At 39.8% G+C, this 21,487-nt stretch overlaps 2 protein-coding genes and 1 long non-coding RNA gene across 5 annotated transcripts; 1 reads left to right on the plus strand and 2 right to left on the minus strand.

Moving 5' to 3' along the window:
* Window positions 1-558: 558 nt before the first annotated feature.
* Window positions 559-20,481, plus strand: LOC124263217. Of its 3 annotated transcripts, none has more exons than XM_046697805.1 (19): window positions 559-658; window positions 4,840-5,106; window positions 5,435-5,827; window positions 5,953-6,409; window positions 6,501-6,691; window positions 6,815-6,934; window positions 7,332-7,454; window positions 7,857-7,931; window positions 8,116-8,234; window positions 8,638-8,742; window positions 10,845-10,934; window positions 11,236-11,358; window positions 11,958-12,180; window positions 12,269-12,409; window positions 12,585-12,676; window positions 14,867-14,940; window positions 15,048-15,118; window positions 16,452-16,599; window positions 16,754-20,481. In XM_046697805.1, the coding sequence occupies exons 2-19, from the start codon at window positions 4,917-4,919 to the stop codon at window positions 16,839-16,841; spliced, it is 2,823 nt and encodes a 940-aa protein (XP_046553761.1). In that variant the 5' UTR covers window positions 559-658; window positions 4,840-4,916; the 3' UTR covers window positions 16,842-20,481. The 3 variants fall into 3 exon arrangements, with proteins under 3 accessions (XP_046553761.1, XP_046553778.1, XP_046553770.1); XM_046697822.1 differs by having other exon boundaries at window positions 12,591-12,676; XM_046697814.1 differs by having other exon boundaries at window positions 572-658; window positions 4,858-5,106.
* LOC124263236 lies at window positions 1,330-1,934 on the minus strand. Its single transcript, XR_006894795.1, has 3 exons — window positions 1,828-1,934; window positions 1,463-1,636; window positions 1,330-1,420 (listed from the first exon to the last, which is right to left on the minus strand). It is a non-coding gene; the product is annotated as an uncharacterized LOC124263236 (long non-coding RNA).
* LOC124263598 (zinc finger protein 345-like) lies at window positions 17,968-21,064 on the minus strand. Its single transcript, XM_046698253.1, has 2 exons — window positions 21,023-21,064; window positions 17,968-20,343 (listed from the first exon to the last, which is right to left on the minus strand). Exons 1-2 carry the CDS (start codon window positions 21,062-21,064, stop codon window positions 17,968-17,970), a joined length of 2,418 nt encoding a protein of 805 aa, XP_046554209.1.
* Window positions 21,065-21,487: the final 423 nt, after the last annotated feature.

The raw sequence follows: 21,487 nt of genomic DNA on the forward strand, positions 1-21,487 counted from the left end.
TCAAATAATGTGATGTGTAGTGACCTGGCTTTTCAAATTGAATTCCATTCTTTGCCGATCTGAAGAGGTGAGAGCTTTGTGAGAACGGCTTCAGAAACATGCTCTAAGGTACTGATATGCTGGATTAAAGTGGATCATATCCTACATCGTAATGACATACACACGTACATGGCAAGATCATTCCATCAAATATCTATGAAGCAGGGTGTATTCATCTTCATGTCGCCCTGCACGTGTTTATGACTGCATGGGAGAAATGCGACAAAATGTTCAAACTCGCCTTGATCCCATATTTGCAGATTTGGACTGTCAAGGTACTCCCCTCGCGCGTTCAGCTTGGTTTAGCGTACCACCGAAAGCACGTTAAATCGAAAATACCTTTGCCACACTCAGCACCTAGTAGGACATGTTTGAACATGTATGCAATATGAGATCAGTAGTGTGCAACGCAATCGAAAATGCACGAGAACAATTATCAACTGGTCGTTGTGACATGTGTGCAGATTGCGATATTGTGTTGCATAACGCTGCTGCAGGAAGTACATTGACGTATCCGCGTACGTCCGTTCTATATTTAGATCCATGTCATACAAAATGGGGTCATTTGATTTCTTTCAAAACGAAAGTGGGTGCAGTGGTTGTTGATGGTCACAAACAGGTTTGTAACTTTTGACGAACTTGCAGCACGTACGTATGGAAACATGTCTGTTGTAGTGTGTCGTACCTAGAACTCTGTTACTGTTGTAAATACATGAAAACATGGCCCTTGTAGTGTGTCGTACCTAGAGCTCTCTTACTGTTGTAAATACATGAAAACATGGCCCTTGTAGTGTGTCGTACCTAGAACTCTGTTACTGTTGTAAATACATGAAAACATGGCCCTTGTAGTGTGTCGTACCTAGAGCTCTCTTACTGTTGTAAATACATGAAAACATGGCCCTTGTAGTGTGTCGTACCTAGAACTCTGTTACTGTTGTAAATACATGAAAACATGGCCCTTGTAGTGTGTCGTACCTAGAGCTCTGTTACTGTTGTAAATACACGAAAACATGGCCCTTGTAGTGTGTCGTACCTAGAGCTCTCTTACTGTTGTAAATACATGAAAACATGGCCCTTGTAGTGTGTCGTACCTAGAGCTCTCTTACTGTTGTAAATACATGAAAACATGGCCCTTGTAGTGTGTCGTACCTAGAGCTCTGTTACTGTTGTAAATACATGAAAACATGTCTGTTGTAGTGTGTCGTACCTAGAACTCTCTTACTGTTGTAAATACATGAAAACATGTCTGTTGTAGTGTGTCGTACCTAGAGCTCTCTTACTGTTGTAAATACATGAAAACATGGCCCTTGTAGTGTGTCGTACCTAGAGCTCTCTTACTGTTGTAAATACATGAAAACATGGCCCTTGTAGTGTGTCGTACCTAGAGCTCTCTTACTGTTGTGAAAACATGGCCCTTGTATACCTAGAGCTCTGTTACTGTTGTAAATACATGAAAACATGGCCCTTGTAGTGTGTCGTACCTAGAGCTCTCTTACTGTTGTAAATACATGAAAACATGGCCCTTGTAGTGTGTCGTACCTAGAACTCTGTTACTGTTGTAAATACATGAAAACATGGCCCTTGTAGTGTGTCGTACCTACAGCTCTGTTACTGTTGTAAATACATGAAAACATGTCTGTTGTAGTGTGTCGTACCTAGAGCTCTGTTACTGTTGTAAATACATGAAAACATGTCTGTTGTAGTGTGTCGTACCTAGAGCTCTGTTACTGTTGTAAAACATACAGTGTGTGAAGAGCTCTGTTACATGGCCCTTGTAGTGTGTCGTACCTAGAACTCTGTTACTGTTGTAAATACATGAAAACATGGCCCTTGTAGTGTGTCGTACCTAGAGCTCTGTTACTGTTGTAAATACACGAAAACATGGCCCTTGTAGTGTGTCGTACCTAGAACTCTCTTACTGTTGTAAATACATGAAAACATGTCTGTTGTAGTGTGTCGTACCTAGAGCTCTCTTACTGTTGTAAATACATGAAAACATGGCCCTTGTAGTGTGTCGTACCTAGAACTCTCTTACTGTTGTAAATACATGAAAACATGTCTGTTGTAGTGTGTCGTACCTAGAGCTCTGTTACTGTTGTAAATACATGAAAACATGGCCCTTGTAGTGTGTCGTACCTAGAGCTCTCTTACTGTTGTAAATACATGAAAACATGGCCCTTGTAGTGTGTCGTACCTAGAACTCTGTTACTGTTGTAAATGCATGAAAACATGGCCCTTGTAGTGTGTCGTACCTACAGCTCTGTTACTGTTGTAAATACATGAAAACATGTCTGTTGTAGTGTGTCGTACCTAGAACTCTGTTACTGTTGTAAATACATGAAAACATGGCCCTTGTAGTGTGTCGTACCTAGAGCTCTGTTACTGTTGTAAATACATGAAAACATGTCTGTTGTAGTGTGTCGTACCTAGAGCTCTGTTACTGTTGTAAATACATGAAAACATGTCTGTTGTAGTGTGTCGTACCTAGAGCTCTGTTACTGTTGTAAATACATGAAAACATGGCCCTTGCTCCGTTACTGTTGACTTCACCGTGCCCAGTTAAAATTTGACATGGCTTTAAGGTCACATGCAACCAAAAAATCAAACATAATTAAAACACAATTATCACTTATTCATGACATATAATATACATTGCTGGTTATGAAAAAAGATATAAACAAAATTATAAGCGTACAATCGCAAATCAAAGGTGCAATATTGTGTACTTGGGTTTACTTCCCAAGAAACGAAGCAGCCGAGATACCGAACCCAGTCAGAGCGGGTGGGTGTGCACTCAAGTGTAACGGCTGGTTCATTTGCAGATTCCCTCACGGCTCATTGTGTGTGTATATATAGAGATGTTGGGTTTTGTAAATACATGCTCATTTTTTGTGTATAACATTTTACAATCAACAGACATCATAACATGTCACGTGTTCAACTATCACACCTGCCTGTCTGTGTAATTACATAATGTGACAGAGACCGAACTCGGGCCATAAATCAATGCATTTTGTTTATGGTGTATAGCCTGATAGGTGTTAAGTTCAAATTGCATGTGGTCAGTGATAGCAGCTGTGTATTGAATATTGTCATTAGCAGACAGGCAGGCAGACATACAGGTGTCAATAAAACAAGGCATTGAGTTAAGTCTGTGACAAAGACATATCTATATCACAGTTAGAAATTCTGTCGCTAACGCTAAATAATGACATTGCTTTTAAGTATCGAACTGAGAAAGTGACTCGGTAAGAAGAACGTGTGGTGAAATAGACAAAAGAAGTTATATAAACAGTTAATTTACTGTCATAACATATAAATAGCTCGCGCCTGTGAGATATCAACAAAACATTAGAAAAATAGCTCACACCAAAGCCTTCACCTAGTATTCACCGGACAACCCGCTTCCAAGTTGCACGAACCTATTTCACTGCGCGCGTGCTATGAGCGCAGCCCAGCTGTTGAAACCAGTTTTCCCCCGAAAAGTCGGGGGGAAAATTAGTGAAACGTTTGAACTCCGATTTCGCGCGGTTTTTTTCATCGCGTTATTTTTTAACTTTATAAGTTGAATTTGCATTTTTGACGATTTGTTTCGGTAAGTCCATACCGAAAGGTATCAGAATCTGCAGAGTTGTGTTTTACGTTGCATGTGACCTTTAAAGAGATGTTCAGTGTCTTAGACATGAATAAATGCTATTATATAGTTACATGTCTTTTCTTGTTGATTATGTTTACAATATGTTGATCGTGTGTGTCAATTCATCAACGATTAACCCGCATGTCAGTATAGTTCCCTTAGGTATTGTCAATAGTACTTCTTGAACTAGCATCACTGTGCGTCAGTTTTCTATGCCAAATACATAATGGGCGTTGTGTGCCAAATGCTTTTACCCTTTATCACTCCGTTGACCCGGCGTTTAACCGTGAGCATCAGTGACTGTGGCAAAGACGTAGGGAAAGACGTGTGTATATTTATATAGACAGATTGTCTTGGGTAAAAATATATTTAATGCAAAATCCAATTACACGTCATATCAACAAATGGCGGTGAATCCCGATAAAGATGATGTGAATCATGTGGTAACATGCATTGAAATGATTAACGTCAGCCCATATGATAATTGTAGTAGCAGCACTAGTAAAAACAACAACAGCAGCAGCAGTAGTAGTAGTAGTAGTAGTCGCAGTTTTAGTACTTTTGGTTTAGTTGTTGTTTAACGCTGGACTCAGCAATATTCCGTCTATGTGCTGGCGGTCTGTAAACAATCGAACTGAACCAGACAATCCAGTGATCAACTGCATGATCATCGATCAACAGTTGTAATAGTAGTGGTAGTAGTAGATATAGTAGTAGTAATGATAATAGTCGCAGTTGTAGTAGAAAAAGTAGTAGCGGCAGTAGTTGTAGTAGCAGCAGCAGGAGGAGGAGGATTGGAGAAGTAGTAGCAGTCGCAGTTTTAGTACTTTTGGTTTAGTTGTTGTTTAACGCTGGACTCAGCAATATTCCGTCTATTTGGTGGCGGTCTGTAAACAATCGAACTGAACCAGACAATCCAGTGATCAACTGCATGATCATCGATCTACAGTTGTAATAGTAGTGGAAGTAGTAGATATAGTAGTAGTAATGATAATAGTCGCAGTTGTAGTAGAAAAAGTAGCAGCGGCAGTAGTTGTAGTAGCAGCAGCAGGAGGAGGAGGAGTTGTAGAAGTAGTAGCAGTCGTAGTGGTTATAGTAGAAGTATCAGAAGCACATGTTTGACCTTTTCAAAAGAAACTGTCTGCAGTTTGTTATTTATCCAGATGCATGTATTTCAATAGCCGCTTGAAACAAACACCAGTCGTGACAACAAGAGTGGCGAGGATTGAATGACCACACCATGGACAGGTTGCTTCAAGAGAGAGAGACTTCCAGAAAGAGGACAAATACATGGGATGGTACCAAGACTTTAGTATTTCGTGACGTTGACGATGCCAGGCATGTAACACTGGAACAGAGTACGGAGGTAGTCGACATCACACCCAATCACCATGCACTGCATCAGATTTGTTCAACGGGAAAACCTGAGGGTATGCGTTTCAAATCTACAACAAACCACGTATATTGGGTTCGCCAAACAATACAATTATATTTAAATTTAAACATGTGTTCTTTCATATCATATTACTTGCATGCATACCTGTTCAAACGCATGCATACATACTTAAACATAGATATTTCTCTCTCTCTCTCTCTCTCTCTCTCTCTCTCTCTCTCTCTCTCTCTCTCTCTCTCTCTCTCTCTCTCTCTCTCTCAACCACACACACACACACGCACGCACGCACGCATATGGCACACACATTGCAGTATGCGCAATACGTATTCACTCTGTGGCTCATTAAGAATGTATTATTTCAGACCACCAAGAATTGATCCGTCTGACATGGGACAGTGTTGACCCCAGATCCTGTCTCCGATCGTCTTATGAAACCGTCCACAGCGATCAGAACTTACTCGAGACGATCGTCCAATGTCTTTGTGAAAACAATTTCAGCACTCTCCGCAAACTATGTCGCACATTTTACAATGCATATACAACCAAGCTCACCTGCATCAAAATCAACCCACTGACCTTCACCTTCCTTCATCGGAGCGGGCAAGAAGAAATGAGACACCTCGGACCAAAACTGGCCAGCGTTTTGAAAAACCAACTTTCCGAAAGCCTCCCTGAAACTGATGATGTGAAACTGAACCTTCAGTTCTGTACTGACGACACTGTGTCAAGAGACTATTGCATGCAGATACCAGGAGGTAATTAATTTTAATTATAAGTAGTACTCTTTCCATGTGTTTGGGCATTAAATGTTCAAAATATTTTCCTTTTTCAATTCTATGTTTTGTGAGCTTTTTGTTCTTCTAATAATTTTGTTTTTCAGAAAGTGAAACAGAAATGCGTTTTTCACAGATGGAGAAACAGATCGAGTCACTCCGATGTATGTTTGAGGAGCAGAGAATTGGAAGAACGTTTAATTCACCGTCACTTTCCACTGGGCCCGTATTCAGACAATATGAAGAACGTGACCCAGGAAATCAGAATCATGTTGCTGGTCCGATATCCTCTAGTGACGGGGCAGCTGAGAAATGCGCAGGAGCAGCAGAAGGTAAAGGGTTAACACAGGAGACACTTCCGGTCACCACCCCAGTAGCCGTTACTGGAGCACCAACGTCAGTTGCTAAGTTTCGACAAGTCAATCAAATGACAGGAATAACGGGCACGTGCCCAAATATAGACAACACAGAGGGTTCCGCAGAAGTTACAATGGTACCAAAACATGCCCTAGACCCTAACCACACAGGGGACAAAGCAGGAGTCACACAACCTTCAAGTCTTGGGTACGTATTGTTAAACATCAATACTTCATAAGCAACCGTGATTTAACAAAACAGGCTGTAATATTATCAGCAAAATATACGTTTTTTCAAGACTGTCATCGACGGGTGGATTTGGTGGAGCGCCGGGGTTGTCAGACCTAAAAAATATAAAAGTTGTCGAACGAAGACCGTCCCTTGGTGAAGATCAACCATCTGCCACAACAACAGCAGGAAATACCAAAGCATCTCAGCAAAGCTTTAACTACGAAGGAAGGAAAACAAAAAACAGCAATTGGATGAAAGGTAGGGGTCCTTGCATCGACCAGTCTCACATATGTGTAGAGAAGTTCAAAAAAATTTTTGACATTGTAGACAATCTTCACTTGTCCGTGTTAAAATAACTATATCATTCTGGTATACATCCAGTGAATCCAGCGCCACCGACGGCAAAAAGCATGAATACCATCCTGTGTCTCGATGCATCCTCAAGTATGGGACCAGATGGATTTGAGGAAATGAAGAAGATCGCTTGTAGTTTCATTGACGGTAATAATTGTTACAAGTGCATTACCAGTTAAGAAGTAGTTACCCTCATTTTGACGATGGCATTGTTTTGGGTGATGAACACGTCGAACACTCTATATAAGGCAGTTTACAAGCCTGTTTCACCTGCAACTGAGTAATGAAATAGACGCTTAATGTTTCGCGTAGGCATATATACATCCAAAGTCTGGTCAACTGTTTGTCCATTCCCATTCTCCTCGATACCTAAAGGTTTGTGTTACACATACCCTGTTAATACACACAGAGGTGGAAGTGGCTTGTGCACCATTCTTTTGCAACATTCGCGTCGACATTTTCACCAATAGAAAACCATTGTAATCTTAGAATGGTTCACCTAAAATGACAGGTTGAAATATTAGGGAATACCTCGCTGTTGCAGGACTTGAAGACATCACATCTGAGTATGAGATAGAGGAGAATGTTGCTGTGGTAGCCTTTGGGGGAACTCCGCGGGTTGTACATCACCTCAGCAATGACTACGGGAGTGTGATAACTGCCATCGGTAGGTAGAGGAATGTCTTCATTCAGTAGAGGGTAATGTCCGAGTAACTCTCCATTCCTTAAGAGTAATGGAGCTGCTCGACAATGGAATGACGCCACAAATGTAATTTAATACATGTTGCTCACTGACTGATTGGGATTGGCATTATAACAGAATAAACATTGAGTTTATGGTCTATTCCCGAAATTAGAGGTTTCATTAACGCCTCAAAACATATTACTTTCATGAGGGATAAGAACTTCATGAATAGGGATGTTGGTGCAGTGCTTTCCCAATGAAGATATGCCAGACCTCCTGTTTTACATTAAGGTGTTTTTATACAAACTGAGGCTTCTGTGTGTTTATCGTTATCTTTGTGTACAATGTTGGAGACGTAAAAAACAACAGTTACTTATTTTTCAGAAAATATTCCGTTTGGTGGTAGATCACCGCTTTTCGAAGCACTCAAAGAATGTCTTCAGGAGCTGAATGACCGAGGTAAGAACTTTGTTCAATGATGTGGTTTCGATTTCCAGACTCATCATGTCAGCAGCATATGCGTCATCTTTGGCCCTTCAGCTCTTCTCCAACATTGAACGGATACACATTTGGTGTTGAGTAAAACCCATCTGACTCACTTTGACTGACATTACAATGTTCTTTATCTTTGCATTTCCTTCAGGGTCCACCCTAAGTATCTCCGGCGTTCATAGCATCCCACCCCGCATCATCATCATTACCGATGGGAAGGCGTCCAATGATGCAAATGTCGGAATCGATGTGGAAACTATCGACGACAACGTACGTCAGTACAGCAAAGCTAGACCTACTACCTAATGTCATCTGCACCTACTACCTAATGTCATCTAGACCTACTACCTAATGTCATCTGGACCTACTACCTAATGTCATCTGGACCTACTACCTAATGTCATCTGGACCTACTACCTAATGTCATCTGGACCTACTGAAGATCGGTCCTGTCTGAGATGAAGATTTACTTCATGCCTTACCAATTTACGTATCGTCATACTCATTTTGAAATCATTAGAAGTAACAGTAGCAATAGGATGAGGTGGAAAGGCACCATGAAAACAAATACAAATAAACACTATTCATGTTCTTTCACATGTGATCTTCACACGCCATTTTCCTTGATTTATCAGTTTCTCGTTGATTTTCATTTACAGAATCTCCATTGCAGGTGAAATTGCAAGTCATCCAAATGATGAAAGAATTTCGGCCATCGGAATACAGGTCCACTCTTCCAAGACCGATAGCATGGATTCCTGCGGGCAATGCCAACTTGGTAAGAAGTGACAGGAAGTATTATTTTTAAGCTTTTATTTCCCAGAGATACATATCACATACATCAGGCACTTTGTATTGAATACATGCATGTATACATACAAACCGGCTTCCAAGTCGCCGCAATCATGAAAATGTTCAGTAGTCATTATCTCAGTAATGATAATATGTGAATAATAGTAATACATCATTATATAATGTGGGACCATAGTACGTCTAGGTAGACTTACATATAACAGGTCATTTATATCAAATCCATACCTATATACATACAAACCAGCTTTCAAGTCGCAGTCATCATTGAAGTGTACAATAATTATTCTCCGAGTAATGACAATATCTGATTTGTAATAGTACATTATCATATGATCATTCCATGTGAAACCACTGTAGGTCTAAGTAAGCTTACATGTAACAGGTAATTTGTATCGAATGCATAGATACATACATACATATGATACATACATACATAAAAACCAGCTTTCAAGTCGCAGTCATCCTGGAAGTGTACAGTAATCATTATGCGAGTAATGACATATGATTAATAATAATACAACGTCATATAATTATTCCATGTGAGGCCACAATGAATCTGGGTAAACTTTGCATGTTGCATATTATTGTGCTAGGAGGGTGTGAAGAGATGACCAAAATGTAAAACATTTAGCTTGGTCAGCATGTGCAAGGCAATAAATGTACATGATTTGTAGTATCGTTTGATCTCATGTTTTATCTTATGAAAGTTAGATTTAACATCTTTTCTACTCATAGTGTAAATATTCTTCTTTAATATTAGGCAGATAATGTTTAGAGGGTTGTTATTTTTTCTCTTAAAACCAAATAATATATTTTCTAGTTTTAATTCAATTCCTCCTTGCCCAATATCTCCAGACATGAGGACAGTTCCGTCCACACTCCCTTTACAAAACTACACTCAAACAGTAGATGCCGTACAGATTCTTGTGTCTGTTTACAAAGTATGCATAATGGTGACGCTTTAATTCCAATCTTACGTAAGTAAGTAGTAGTTGTTAAAATATTCTGAGTAATCTTATTTTGAAAATATTTGGGCATTAAATATATATTCTCCCATTCCTTTTGGGAAAATTGTTCTCCTAGTATTTCTCCCCAGTTAAGTTATCCTGTTGTTTTAACAAAGGTGAAGTCACATAGTATTTGGTAATAATATTTACTTTTCTTTTCATTTGTTATCAAACTTATATTAAATGGTAAAATTGCATATACTTGTTATTTTGCAACGTCTTAACAGACATATTTTTGTTATTGAAGTACTGCATTCTTAATGCTAAGGTTTTCAAGGAAATTATTGTCAACATTGTAACTGCTTTTAATATAATCAAGGGAGTGAATGATACCATTTTGATTTATAATGTGACTCAGAAATATTATTCCTTTTTCCTCCCATTTCTTGAAACAAACAGGGTTTCCTTCTATACTGTATATTAAGATGTTATAATTACACCATATTGATTGGTTTAATATATCCTTTCCCTCAGATGCCTTTTCGTGGCCAATGTTTATAAATTCAGACCATGCCTTCAATACATCTACCCAAAACTTTTATGTGATTTTCGGTAGTATATTTTAATAATATTTTCTACATCAGCTGTTCATAGCCTTGACATGTTTGGAATGTATATTGAAGTATTATTCTTCCATAATGTATCATTATTCAATAATCTTTTCATCCACATCAGCTTTTGCGCTTTAATAGTACTTTTTTATAATTGGAACATTAATACCTCCATATTTTAGAGTGAACGTCTCCAGCGTTCTTTTGAGCTTGTCTCTTTTTGTAGTATGTCAATTGTGTCATCTGGTAAGAAGTAACAGGAAGTATGATGACCAAACCTTGGCATGAATGCAACAGTATTGAAACTGACAAAAAAGCTCCTCTTTGAGAAAAAAACACAGTCACGATGATCACACAATTGTCACCATAAAACATCGAATGATTATAGAGTAAATTTCAGTGCTGATGTAAGTACATAAAAAAATATATGTGTACATGCGTGGACAAATAGGCTTATGAAGGAGACTGAAAATACACTTGTTAATATATATTTATGTTTTGCATTGTAGGACTTCATCAAGTCACTTGCGAAACTGGCAGGCGGTATATATCTTTCTGGGGCAGACATCACACACTTGTGCAAATACCAGATGGTTCAGGTGTATATTCAACAGAGATCATTTTAAATGCGAATAGAATCAGAAAGCATTTCAAAAGATACCAGAAGTCCCTAAGTGCATTTCCATTTAGATGATTACATATTTTACTAACCTAATCAGACATCGCAGGTAGTTTCTATTATGAATAAATGTTCTAGGTGCAATGGTCTTTTTGTAGGCTGTTTCAGTTATTTCGTATTTTGAGCCGACGACATGTCCCTTGATTATACACAATGGTGATGTGCAGAAAGATCTGGTTTTACGAACGTCGAGTGTAACTTATACATGTTTCCTTTCGTAGATAACCATCGGGAAGATATTTGTGTGTATGCAGAACAACATTGGATGCAGCGGCTCAGGGAACGAGACAGACATCAATGAGATTTTGAACATCTTTGCTAGGGATTTGGATCCCGAAGATAAGGTAAGTCACATATCACATGTGATGGATCGAGAGACGCATAATCTTGAAAATGCTGTATTTTTACACTGTGTGGGACAGATACTCAATGGATGTCATGCCTTTGAAAGTGTTTCACTGTGTCCAGTTGAAGAATGAAATAATTACCAGTTTATTCATGCTAACGAATATGAAACATGAAAGGATCCTATGAAAAATTGTGCATGTACGTCTTTGATTTTTCGGTAACCCGAAGTTTTCAGCTAACATAGCATGTGATATTGTCCGTCTTAAAATTATGAAGAACCTGGCTGTGTTGAGTCAGACGTGTTCAACATCTTCAGAATTTGCCACAAGTCGACCTGAGCGTTACGACCAGCAACATTCCAGCTATATCACGCCACGGGACACTAGAAATAGCATTTATACCTTTGTACCCATGTGGGGAATCGAAACTGAGCCTTCGGGTGACGAGCGAACGCTTTGAACAGTCCCGCACATCTTCTAATGAGATAGAACTGTTTAATCAATGCAATATAAATGTTATTCTTCACATATCAGTATATCACTGCTCTAAATATTATCCTAAGCATGCTTATATCCTCATAACTTCTATTCCACAGGAAGAAGTAATCAATACTGTAAAGGACAAGCTTAAAGGAAAGCCAGGGGTTGAGTGTGAAGGCCATGGCCCTGCAGATTTCGACAACGTCATTGAACATGACGATCCCGTACTGGCTTGCCTTGGAACCAGGGTTGTGAGGGGGCCCGACTGGAAATGGGGCAACCAAGACACTGATGGAGCTGGGACAGTCATCAACCACACAAACGACCCAAGATACCTTTGTAAGATTGTTTAGTAAACCACCGCTTGTATTAGTTTTCAGCGTCCTTTGTAGATGTCTGTTTCAGATCTGGTTACTGTATGCTTCAGATTGGATTTGGGTGCACTGGGACAATGGCACTCACAATAAGTACAGATATGGAAGGGATGGAGCATTTGATGTGAAAAGCGTGGAATGTCGGCCGAGGATAACTGAATCTTTGATTGACATTGGCTGCGAAGTTCAGAGAGGTACAAATATCATTTGTATGCAAATTTTATCTACTAAAAATGATTTAAGGCAATAAAAAAAAAGGTGAATTTGTATGCTTCAAGTGTCATGTGGTCCGACTGTTTACTCCTCAATGTTTTTGGTACGAAAACCTTTCTTCCAAGATAACACGTCATTAAATTGTTTTATCTCTAGGCTCAGATTGGCAGGATGAGCATGGAGATCAAGATGGCGGTCCTGGGGGTGTTGGTGTTGTCATCAGGGTGAAGGACAACGGGATGGTGAAGGTACATGTAATCAGAAACATCATCATCTGCACTCTATTAGGTAACCACTCACTTTAAGCCCAGTATGCAGCACAGTCCCATACGACCAGCATAGACCCTTTGCCAAAGGCAGCCCCCATAAGACAATTCATCACACCTTCCACAGGCCATTCAAATTATTCCATTTATATTTTCACCTGTTTCATTCTTGACGGGGACGGTGGGGTAACTAATAGTTAAAGCGTCCGCTAAAGACCCCACATGGGTACAATGTGTTAAGTCCTTTTGTGGTGTCCACAATCGTGAAGCGGGAAGAAATCATTCCCGCTTACTCACTCGCTCATTTGTTATGAGTGAACATATCAAAATAAACATCTGTGATAATTTACTTTCTTTGAGAAAAATCCTAAAAACGTTAAATACACACTTAAAAAAATGAAACGCATCAGCGTTTTCCGCAGTTCATTTCGATACATTTTGACTGCAATCGTCGTTGAGAAAATGCCTATGTTTGAATTGCGTTAATCAAGCCCTGGCTGTGTATTGCGCGCAAAAAGCATCTCAAAATGTGTTTGTAAACGTTTGTCATACAAAATGAAAACGATGCATGAAAAGTGCCTGCAGAAAAAGTTTTCCACGTTCAACACATGCAAAGTGTCAGAAACATAAGAAGAGAAATCAACTATGAAAGGCCAAATTCATTTCATTTCCAAATTTCCAACGTAAACGAAAAAAAATACCAAGATTGAAAGCTACTGCCCGAAATATCGCCAATGGACGTTTGGAAGCAGGAGAGTGCCAGTCTGCCGTTTGAAGTCATCTCAAGGTCCACTACAGCACCATATCTGGATTACGACATCGATTGATACCTGCTTCAATTCACCACAAGATCATCCCAAAAGTGGAGGACCAAGAGTGATTACTCTTGTTCAGAACCGATTCATCCGCGCGGCCATGTCTTTCACCGTCATCACCGATTTGCTATAGAAACGGACACTGCAGGACAGGTGCCTGGTCTTTGAAGAATTTCCAACCAAACCATGAGAAATCGTCTGACAGAAGTGGGAATTCGTGTATATCAACCAAAAGTTGGTCCTGTCTTATACGACTACACCCACAATGACGTGTACAATAGTGCAACTGGGTACAGGCATGGAATCTGGGGAACGCATATAAATCGCACTTGCTCCTGCAACAAGATGGGAGACGTGTGTATCGAGGTCAACAAGAACGTTTTACATCGAACTGCGTTCTAAAAGTGGATAAATTTGAAGGAAAAAGCATCATGGGGGGTGCCATGTCCTACACGTGTCGATCAGAGCTAGTGGTCGTTCAAGGAAATTTTACAGCAAATTTCTAGATCAACCAAATCACGTGACCTCACCTCATCCCACTTTTTAACCGACAGAGGGATCGGTTTCATCACAACAATGCTCGACCCCACACAGCTCGTACAACAGTTGCCTATCTCGCCAATGCAAATGTCAATGTCCTTCCCTGGCCTTCCAAATCACCTGATTTGAACCCGATCGAGCATCTATGGGATGAACTTGATTGACGTGTCCATAAACATCACCATCGTCCTCAGACACTTGCCGAACTTGCCAAAGCCTTGCAGGAGGAATGGCAAAGAATTCCCTAAGTAAAATCTGACGACTTATGCAATACCTACAAAGGCGGTGTCGGCTCCTTGTGTCCACACACACGTTTAATACATTTCCTTATTTTTGGCCAATGCGTTTCTTTTTTTGAAGAGTGTACTTCTTTGATTTGCTTAGTTATCCTTTGAGTTCATTGGTTGTATGGATCCTCATGCTATCATCGAATCCCTGTGGACAGCAAACAGTCCAGTCAGTTTGACGTAAGAATTTATATTACCATGCAAGTCATTGTCGCACCTGTTTTAGCACATCTAATTAATTGTGCAAAAACAATATGAAGAACGCACCAAAATGCTTTCAATGGAGCAGTCTGTTCTGACATGTTTGCAAACAAGGGAAACGTCCAGTAACGTAATACGTTATAAGCCATCACAGCTCAGGACAGTTTGTACGCAGGTTATTCCACACAAACTAGGCTGTTTCAAGCAGGTGACTCTAGGAGTCTACTTTTATAACATTTCTTCGAGTAGATCAGTGCACGATCGTCCTTAGGATGCAACAATTGATTTGTCGACTGTTTTAGCATTGGATGTTCTTTACACACTGACAGGTACGCTGGAAACTGACTCACCATATCAATGAATACAAATATGGATATGATGGGAAAATGGACCTGACCTTGAGGTAAACTTTTCTCCTCATAAAAGTTCATAATTTAGGTCTTCACCTTTGTCAAATACCAATACCTATATAATTGAAAACAAATATTTTAGCTTGGACTACTGTTGCAGAGATCCGGTAGATATTGTGATGGAGAACACAAGAGATGACACTCCAGGTACCGAGGCGTCAAAAGACCCAGGTAGAACAATTGATAATTATTGAATTATAAACATATGAATTAGGCAGTCTTTGAGTTTTAGGTGGGGTGAATTGGAGTTTGACTAGAAATTTATATTAATTCACCCATTTATAGCGAATTGCATCCACGTGTCCTCTGAGTAAAGAGCCAAGGAAACACGTTACCATCCTTTAACGTCTTTTAGCATAACGTGATCACACCGAACCGTGGACGTGCTCCTGACCGGGCAGACATATTTTCTACTGGCGGCAGTAGTAGCAAAGGGGGTTATAGTATTGGTCACAAGGACTACATCTAGCTCATGGTGATCGCATCTGGGACATACAGTGATATGAAAGAAAAATGACACAGAGACAGCTATCTCTGTAACATTACCAAATCCTGAGGAAGCATCACAATATGAAAGGTAGGACTTCCAACCACAAAGCCCTATGTAGGTTTCGGAATAAACTCTATGCCCAACTCTTGAAATACAACTCAAAGGTTTCTACAGATCAAGTTTTGATGATATCAAAATACATCCAACAAATATAGACTGAACTAACGGTACATAACAATTGGGTATGCCTTGTTTTAGCAAAGATGGGCATTCTTTTTCTTTGGTCACAACAGTCTCATAACTCAATCAAGGGGCCGCAACAAATTAAGTAAGACAATTACCTTTTGCTACTATGGTACCACCTGTGAGAGGGGTCATGCAATGCACACATTACACACAACATGCGAAACCATTGGCATCCAGTGTTATGTCACATTATTTGATTGAAAGCTTTGTTGAACGACAGACTTGTGTGTCACTTCATATTTTGAAGAGGGTGGGTTGTGGATGTAAAGGCATAGGGACTGTGTGGCAGTCCAAGTAGTACACTCGCCAAGTAGTAGAATAAATGTTACTAGGACCTCTGACACCTTGTCCTTTGGGCAATGTACAAAAAAATCTGCAATATTCTTTAATCTTCCCTTGGCATCTATGGAGACAATCTTTTGGAACCTGAGACGACATACCCTGGGTGTGATCGTATCGCTTGGATCTGATGTATTTACGCAATATAGTAGTGATAGTTTCAACAGATTCACAAATTGACGGATTACAGTTCATTGGTGATCATTAGCAAACTTTCAGTGTAAGTTTTACACCTTCAAAGGTTTCAAACCATATAAAGTTTATGTTAAATTATCCTTTCATCATCTATGATGTTCGCAAAGCATTAAAGAAGAAAATGTTGGAAGTGGTTACTATAGTCATATTGCAGAATATTTATAGAATGTGGTTTAATTACTAAACCCATTAAACAATAATGGATCAATGCATGGTAGTGTCTGTTTTGGGCAGCTTACCCTCCTCAAACTCAGTGGATGTGGCTGTGGAAGGATGAAGCAGGTCACTGGCTGTCCTACAGTGAGGAAGATGAGAAGAGGCTGGAACAGGCCTACAGGAAACGTCAGAATGGGTCCTGTCTTATAAGCATCAACGGCACGCAGTCAGTATATATTTCATTCAAACATGATGTATTTTGTCTAGATTCTACAGACCAATCTAAGACTACAATGATTTTGTATGCAGTAATGGTGTAGGAACCTATCATGGTTATTATTAACTCAACTTCAAAGGTTATTTCTTTTCTTCTTCTTCAGGTACAGGGTGCTTTTCAAGGAGTGGCAACAGCGGCGACTGGATGACAATGTCAGAATGGAAGTTCAAAGAAGACCAATGGATCAATGATTTCATATTTCACAAGCATCAATGAACATGAACCGTATTGGATCCACTGGTGACTGATACCAGTACATTCATGCATACTGCTTAAATAAAGACGAATTTTTAAACTTACATTATATGACACATCCATATCATATTCAATAAAGCACTACTTTTGCCTTTTATGCCAAAACAGAACATCTTTCAACCGAAAATTCAATTTTCACTTCCTGATATCAATGTCCAATTTTACAGTACTTTATTAATGAAAATAGCAACATGCTAGCATCAGAACATCCTTGATAATATCCAGGGTATACGTTCGTTCCGATAACTCTCCACTATACCCTGGATGCATCTATGGTTTGAGGTGATGATTTTATTACCTCCCTTTGCTGGCTCCACATTCTCACTGTAGCCAGTCAGATAAGCCGCTGTTACAACCGAGCTTGCCATTGTCAACAAAAATAGCAGTCGTAGCCACGAAAGTTTGGGGGAAACATAGACGAATGGACTGGTCTGAAATCTTAAAATAAATATGCAAGAACTCCTTCTACCTCTTTCAGAGTACCTCTGCAACAATATATTATTGTGTTGCCAAGTTTAATCGGTTAGATAATTAAAAAGCGAAAGTGAGTTGTGATTGGTACACTCAACTTCCCAGCGTTGACACCTGATTGGGTAAATAGCCAGCCAAGGGAGGCAATAAAATCATCGACTCGAGCCGTAGATGCATCCAGGGTATATTGGAGATTTATCGGAACGTATGCCCTGGAGATTATCAAGGATGGCGTCAGAAAGGTACACACGAAATGTATTTCCACAAGGTCAATAATCAATGCTGCAATGTATTACATCTTCCTATTCGTAAAATATTTTCCATTGCTAATATTGTAACCCTAACATATTATGTGACATGCTCAATACCGTTTAGGCCACTGGAGCCTTACGAACAATAAGATTATCTATTGTATAGGTTAGAGTGCTATGAACAAATTTCTCTGATTAAAAATTGACATATGCAATTGCATCTGAAATATTTCTAAAGATGTTGTAAGATGACCTTCCACAATTTATTAAATAAGGAAATGTTCAGTAAAGTGTGATGTGCATCAGTTTTGTGGCTTATGCATAGACTACTTCATCCACATCATGTAGGACTTTGCATGGAAGAATCATGCACCTTCTTCTGATGTTTGTGCAAGTCCTGGGCATGCTTGTACCGTTTGTTGCACAGTGTGCAAGGCAGTCTAAAGTCAGTGTGGCCCCTGGTGTGTCGTTCAACATGTGTCCGAGTCTTAAACCGCTTCCCACAAACTTGGCACAAGAACGGTCGAGTGCCAACATGAATGTTCTGCACATGGTTCTTCAGAATGGACTTGTCAGCAAACTTCAGTCCACACTGAGAACAGGAATATGGCCGTTCTCCAGTGTGCTTCAACCTGTGTCTGTTGAGGTTGGACTGGTTTGAGTAGATCTTCCCACAAGTCTCACACTGCATAGACTGTGTCCCCTCAACACTTGCCCCTAGAACTCTCGGCTTGGTACACCTCCTCAGTGCTTCATGCTTCACAAGTGCTTTTGATGAAGAAAAATACCTTTCACAAATGTGACAACAAAAATTCACTCCATTTGGATGAGAAACTTTGTGATGTGTATTTAGTGACTTAACACTAGCAAACACTTTAAAACAAAGTTGGCACTTAAGGAAATGTGTCAGATCACACTGGGCACGTCTCTTGTGTTTCAGGTAGCTTGTCCTCCTGCTGTAGGTCTTGTCACAGACAGAGCAATGGTACCCTCCATCCTGGGTCTGTTCCAAGTGGGTCATCCTGTGACTCTCAAGCATCTTTTTGCTTGAAAAATGCTTGAAACAAGTGCTGCAGCTGTAATACCTACACCCCTTCTTGGACACTTTATGACGGAATATGCTTGTTTTTGTTGAATATACCTTGTTGCAATTTTTACAAAAATATGGTTCAATTTTTTTCCTTAGATCTTTCCCATCCCCTTTGGAACAATTTCTCAGTGTGGTGTGTGTTCCAAGGCCACATTTGCTGTGAAACTGCAGATCACATGACTCACATTTGAAAGCAATGTCTGGTAAACTATGCTGAGGTCTTTGCAGCTGTGTCTGGTGTCGGCAAGTCCTGTCCCTGATGTTTACTCCACGTTCACCAACATGCTGCAAAAGTTGACAGTGACTAGAGAATGTCTGTGCACATACCCTACACTTTACTGAGTTGCCTGAAGTCATTATTTTTCTGTGATTCACAAACAAAGATATACTCTGATATGTCCTGCCACAAACCTGACACTGGTAAACACCATCTGCTACCTTTAGTGCTTGAACCAACCTAGCACAACCCTTCAGATGTCTGTGAAGATTCGTCTTACAAGAAAAAACCTTGCCACATGTATAACATTTGCAAACTTCTTCATGAGCCACTTCCATGTGTCTGTTCATTATTGTCCGACTGGTAAAATCTTCACAACAGATTCTACACATATACCTTCTTTGACATTTGTGTCTCAAGAATACCATCCTGGAAGAAAAACATAACTGACAAAGAAGACACAATACATTGTTCCCCTGTTCCTTACAATGTCCCTGATAATGTTGTTTCAGCAGACACTGAGACACACACATCTTCTGACATAGCTCACATTTAAGTTTGTTTGTCCTCTCTTCCTCTTTATGCCTCAAATAAAGTCTCTGCAAAGGGAAGACAAGTTCGCAATCGGAACAAATGTGTTTTCTACGGACTTGTTTCATCTTAAAGATATTTCTCCTCCTTTTAAATTGGTACCATGTGTGTGCTTGAGATACCCTGTTAACTGTTACAGGTTTCAAGCTGGTATCTTTAACATCTTCACAGTCATCAGTTTCAGAGTATTCTTGAGGATCTGCATCCCAAGTGTATTGCCAGGGTGCTGATGTCAAGGTATTTTCGCCAACAGATGATATTCGACTCCTGATTTCTAACTCAGCTGGCTTTACTACATTTGTCTTGGAAGATGTTGACAAATAAGCTGCTGTATTGGAAAATGCCGTAGAAACTGATTCACAAAAGTCCATACCTGCCCTCTTTGAGGCATCCACTATTTCATTGACTTCATCCTCTTTAAATGTGGATGGAACATATGGAACATGAATCCTGGTGCCAGATGTGCATGATGAACCTAAACTCTGGGGAATTGTTTCCAGGCAATGTTTTCCTGCTTTAAGAGTGACGGCTGTATTTAAGTCAGAAGTGTTCCTTCTTTCTGATGGTTCATCCCTTACAGAAACATTCGCAACCACACAAATCTTGTCGGATGAAATTGAAGCATCACCCAAATCAACAAATGACCTCGAAAAGCGGATCACCACATCATTAGAAAGCACCAGGACTGCAGATAACGATTCGTTTGGAAAGAATTTTGAAAATTGACGGGATTGGTGTGTGTTATCTCCTCCTGGTGGGTTTGAATCATACACATTTTTTCTCTCTCCAACTTTCATGAACACTGGCTTGTCCTCGGTCTGTAAGACATACAGATATTAGAAAAATGTTAGGATATGTGAACACTTCAGGTTCAAATAAATAAAACATGATAAGCTTGACAAAATATTGTTTCTGATAAACTGCTCAAATCTGAAATAAAGACTGAATCCATTGTTCACAAGGTGTACGAGTTTGTTATTCCCAGTCTACATCTATTTATGCTTTTAAAACTAGATGGGATATCTAATTTTCAATAATAAAACATAGATGAGATTAATGGAAGTGTTTATGAACTGGTACGCAGATACAAATGGATACATCAGTCATGCATGTCAGCAGTACATAAGTTGATGCCATGCATTCATTATTCCCTCAGCTACTAAACACCTTCATTGTACTGAGCAACAGTCCCTGATATTGCCTGGTGTTCTAAGATGAACAAACTTCCTATGTCTGGACGGCTGTATGTGTACTGAGTATGTGACCGAGTGAATGTTGTTTTATGCCACGGTATTCCAGTGATATATCTGTACAAACACCTGTGAATAACCTGGTTCAGGACATGCAATCCAAAGGTTTATATCATGAGAACAGTCCATGCTGTCAAGGATGTGCAGTCTACCAGGTTGTCCACTGTTGCAAGCAGATCCTCATAACTAACAGCTCTTCTTATTACTGGCAAACAAGGATAAGTTGAGCACCGGCCTGACAACTGACCTGTATTAGCCTGTATGAGTCCCACCCACTGGAGCTTGTCATTGTTAGCGAAAGGGCCCCAGGTTGTCCGCGATCAAGTGTAGTGTGATGGGAGAAGCAAGGCGTGTGCAGCTACACGAAGAATCAATCTTATCGTAATGCAATGCACATGCACAAGCCTACATCTGCTCTACCTTTCACAAACCAAATGGGTTTGCTCATTGCCATGCACCGCCTACTTCTTGTAAACGCATTCTCTGGCGCCGGTCCAACTTATCTTTGTTTGCCAGTAGGTAGTGGAAATCATGGCATCAAAGTGTTAGTGAGTTTAGTTTTACGCCTCACTCAGCAATATTCCAGCTATATGGCATCAAAGACATATGCCACCCCAAAATCCAAAGTAGAGGATTCTTTGCATGTGTGATTTTGTTTGTTGCATGAAAAAACATTCACTCACTTATGAATGTATTTACATATGATAAAGTA

Source organism: Haliotis rubra, unplaced genomic scaffold (genome assembly GCF_003918875.1).
Source record: "Haliotis rubra isolate DU_JTF1 unplaced genomic scaffold, ASM391887v1 Scf120, whole genome shotgun sequence".
NCBI classification, from domain to species: domain Eukaryota; kingdom Metazoa; phylum Mollusca; class Gastropoda; order Lepetellida; family Haliotidae; genus Haliotis; species Haliotis rubra.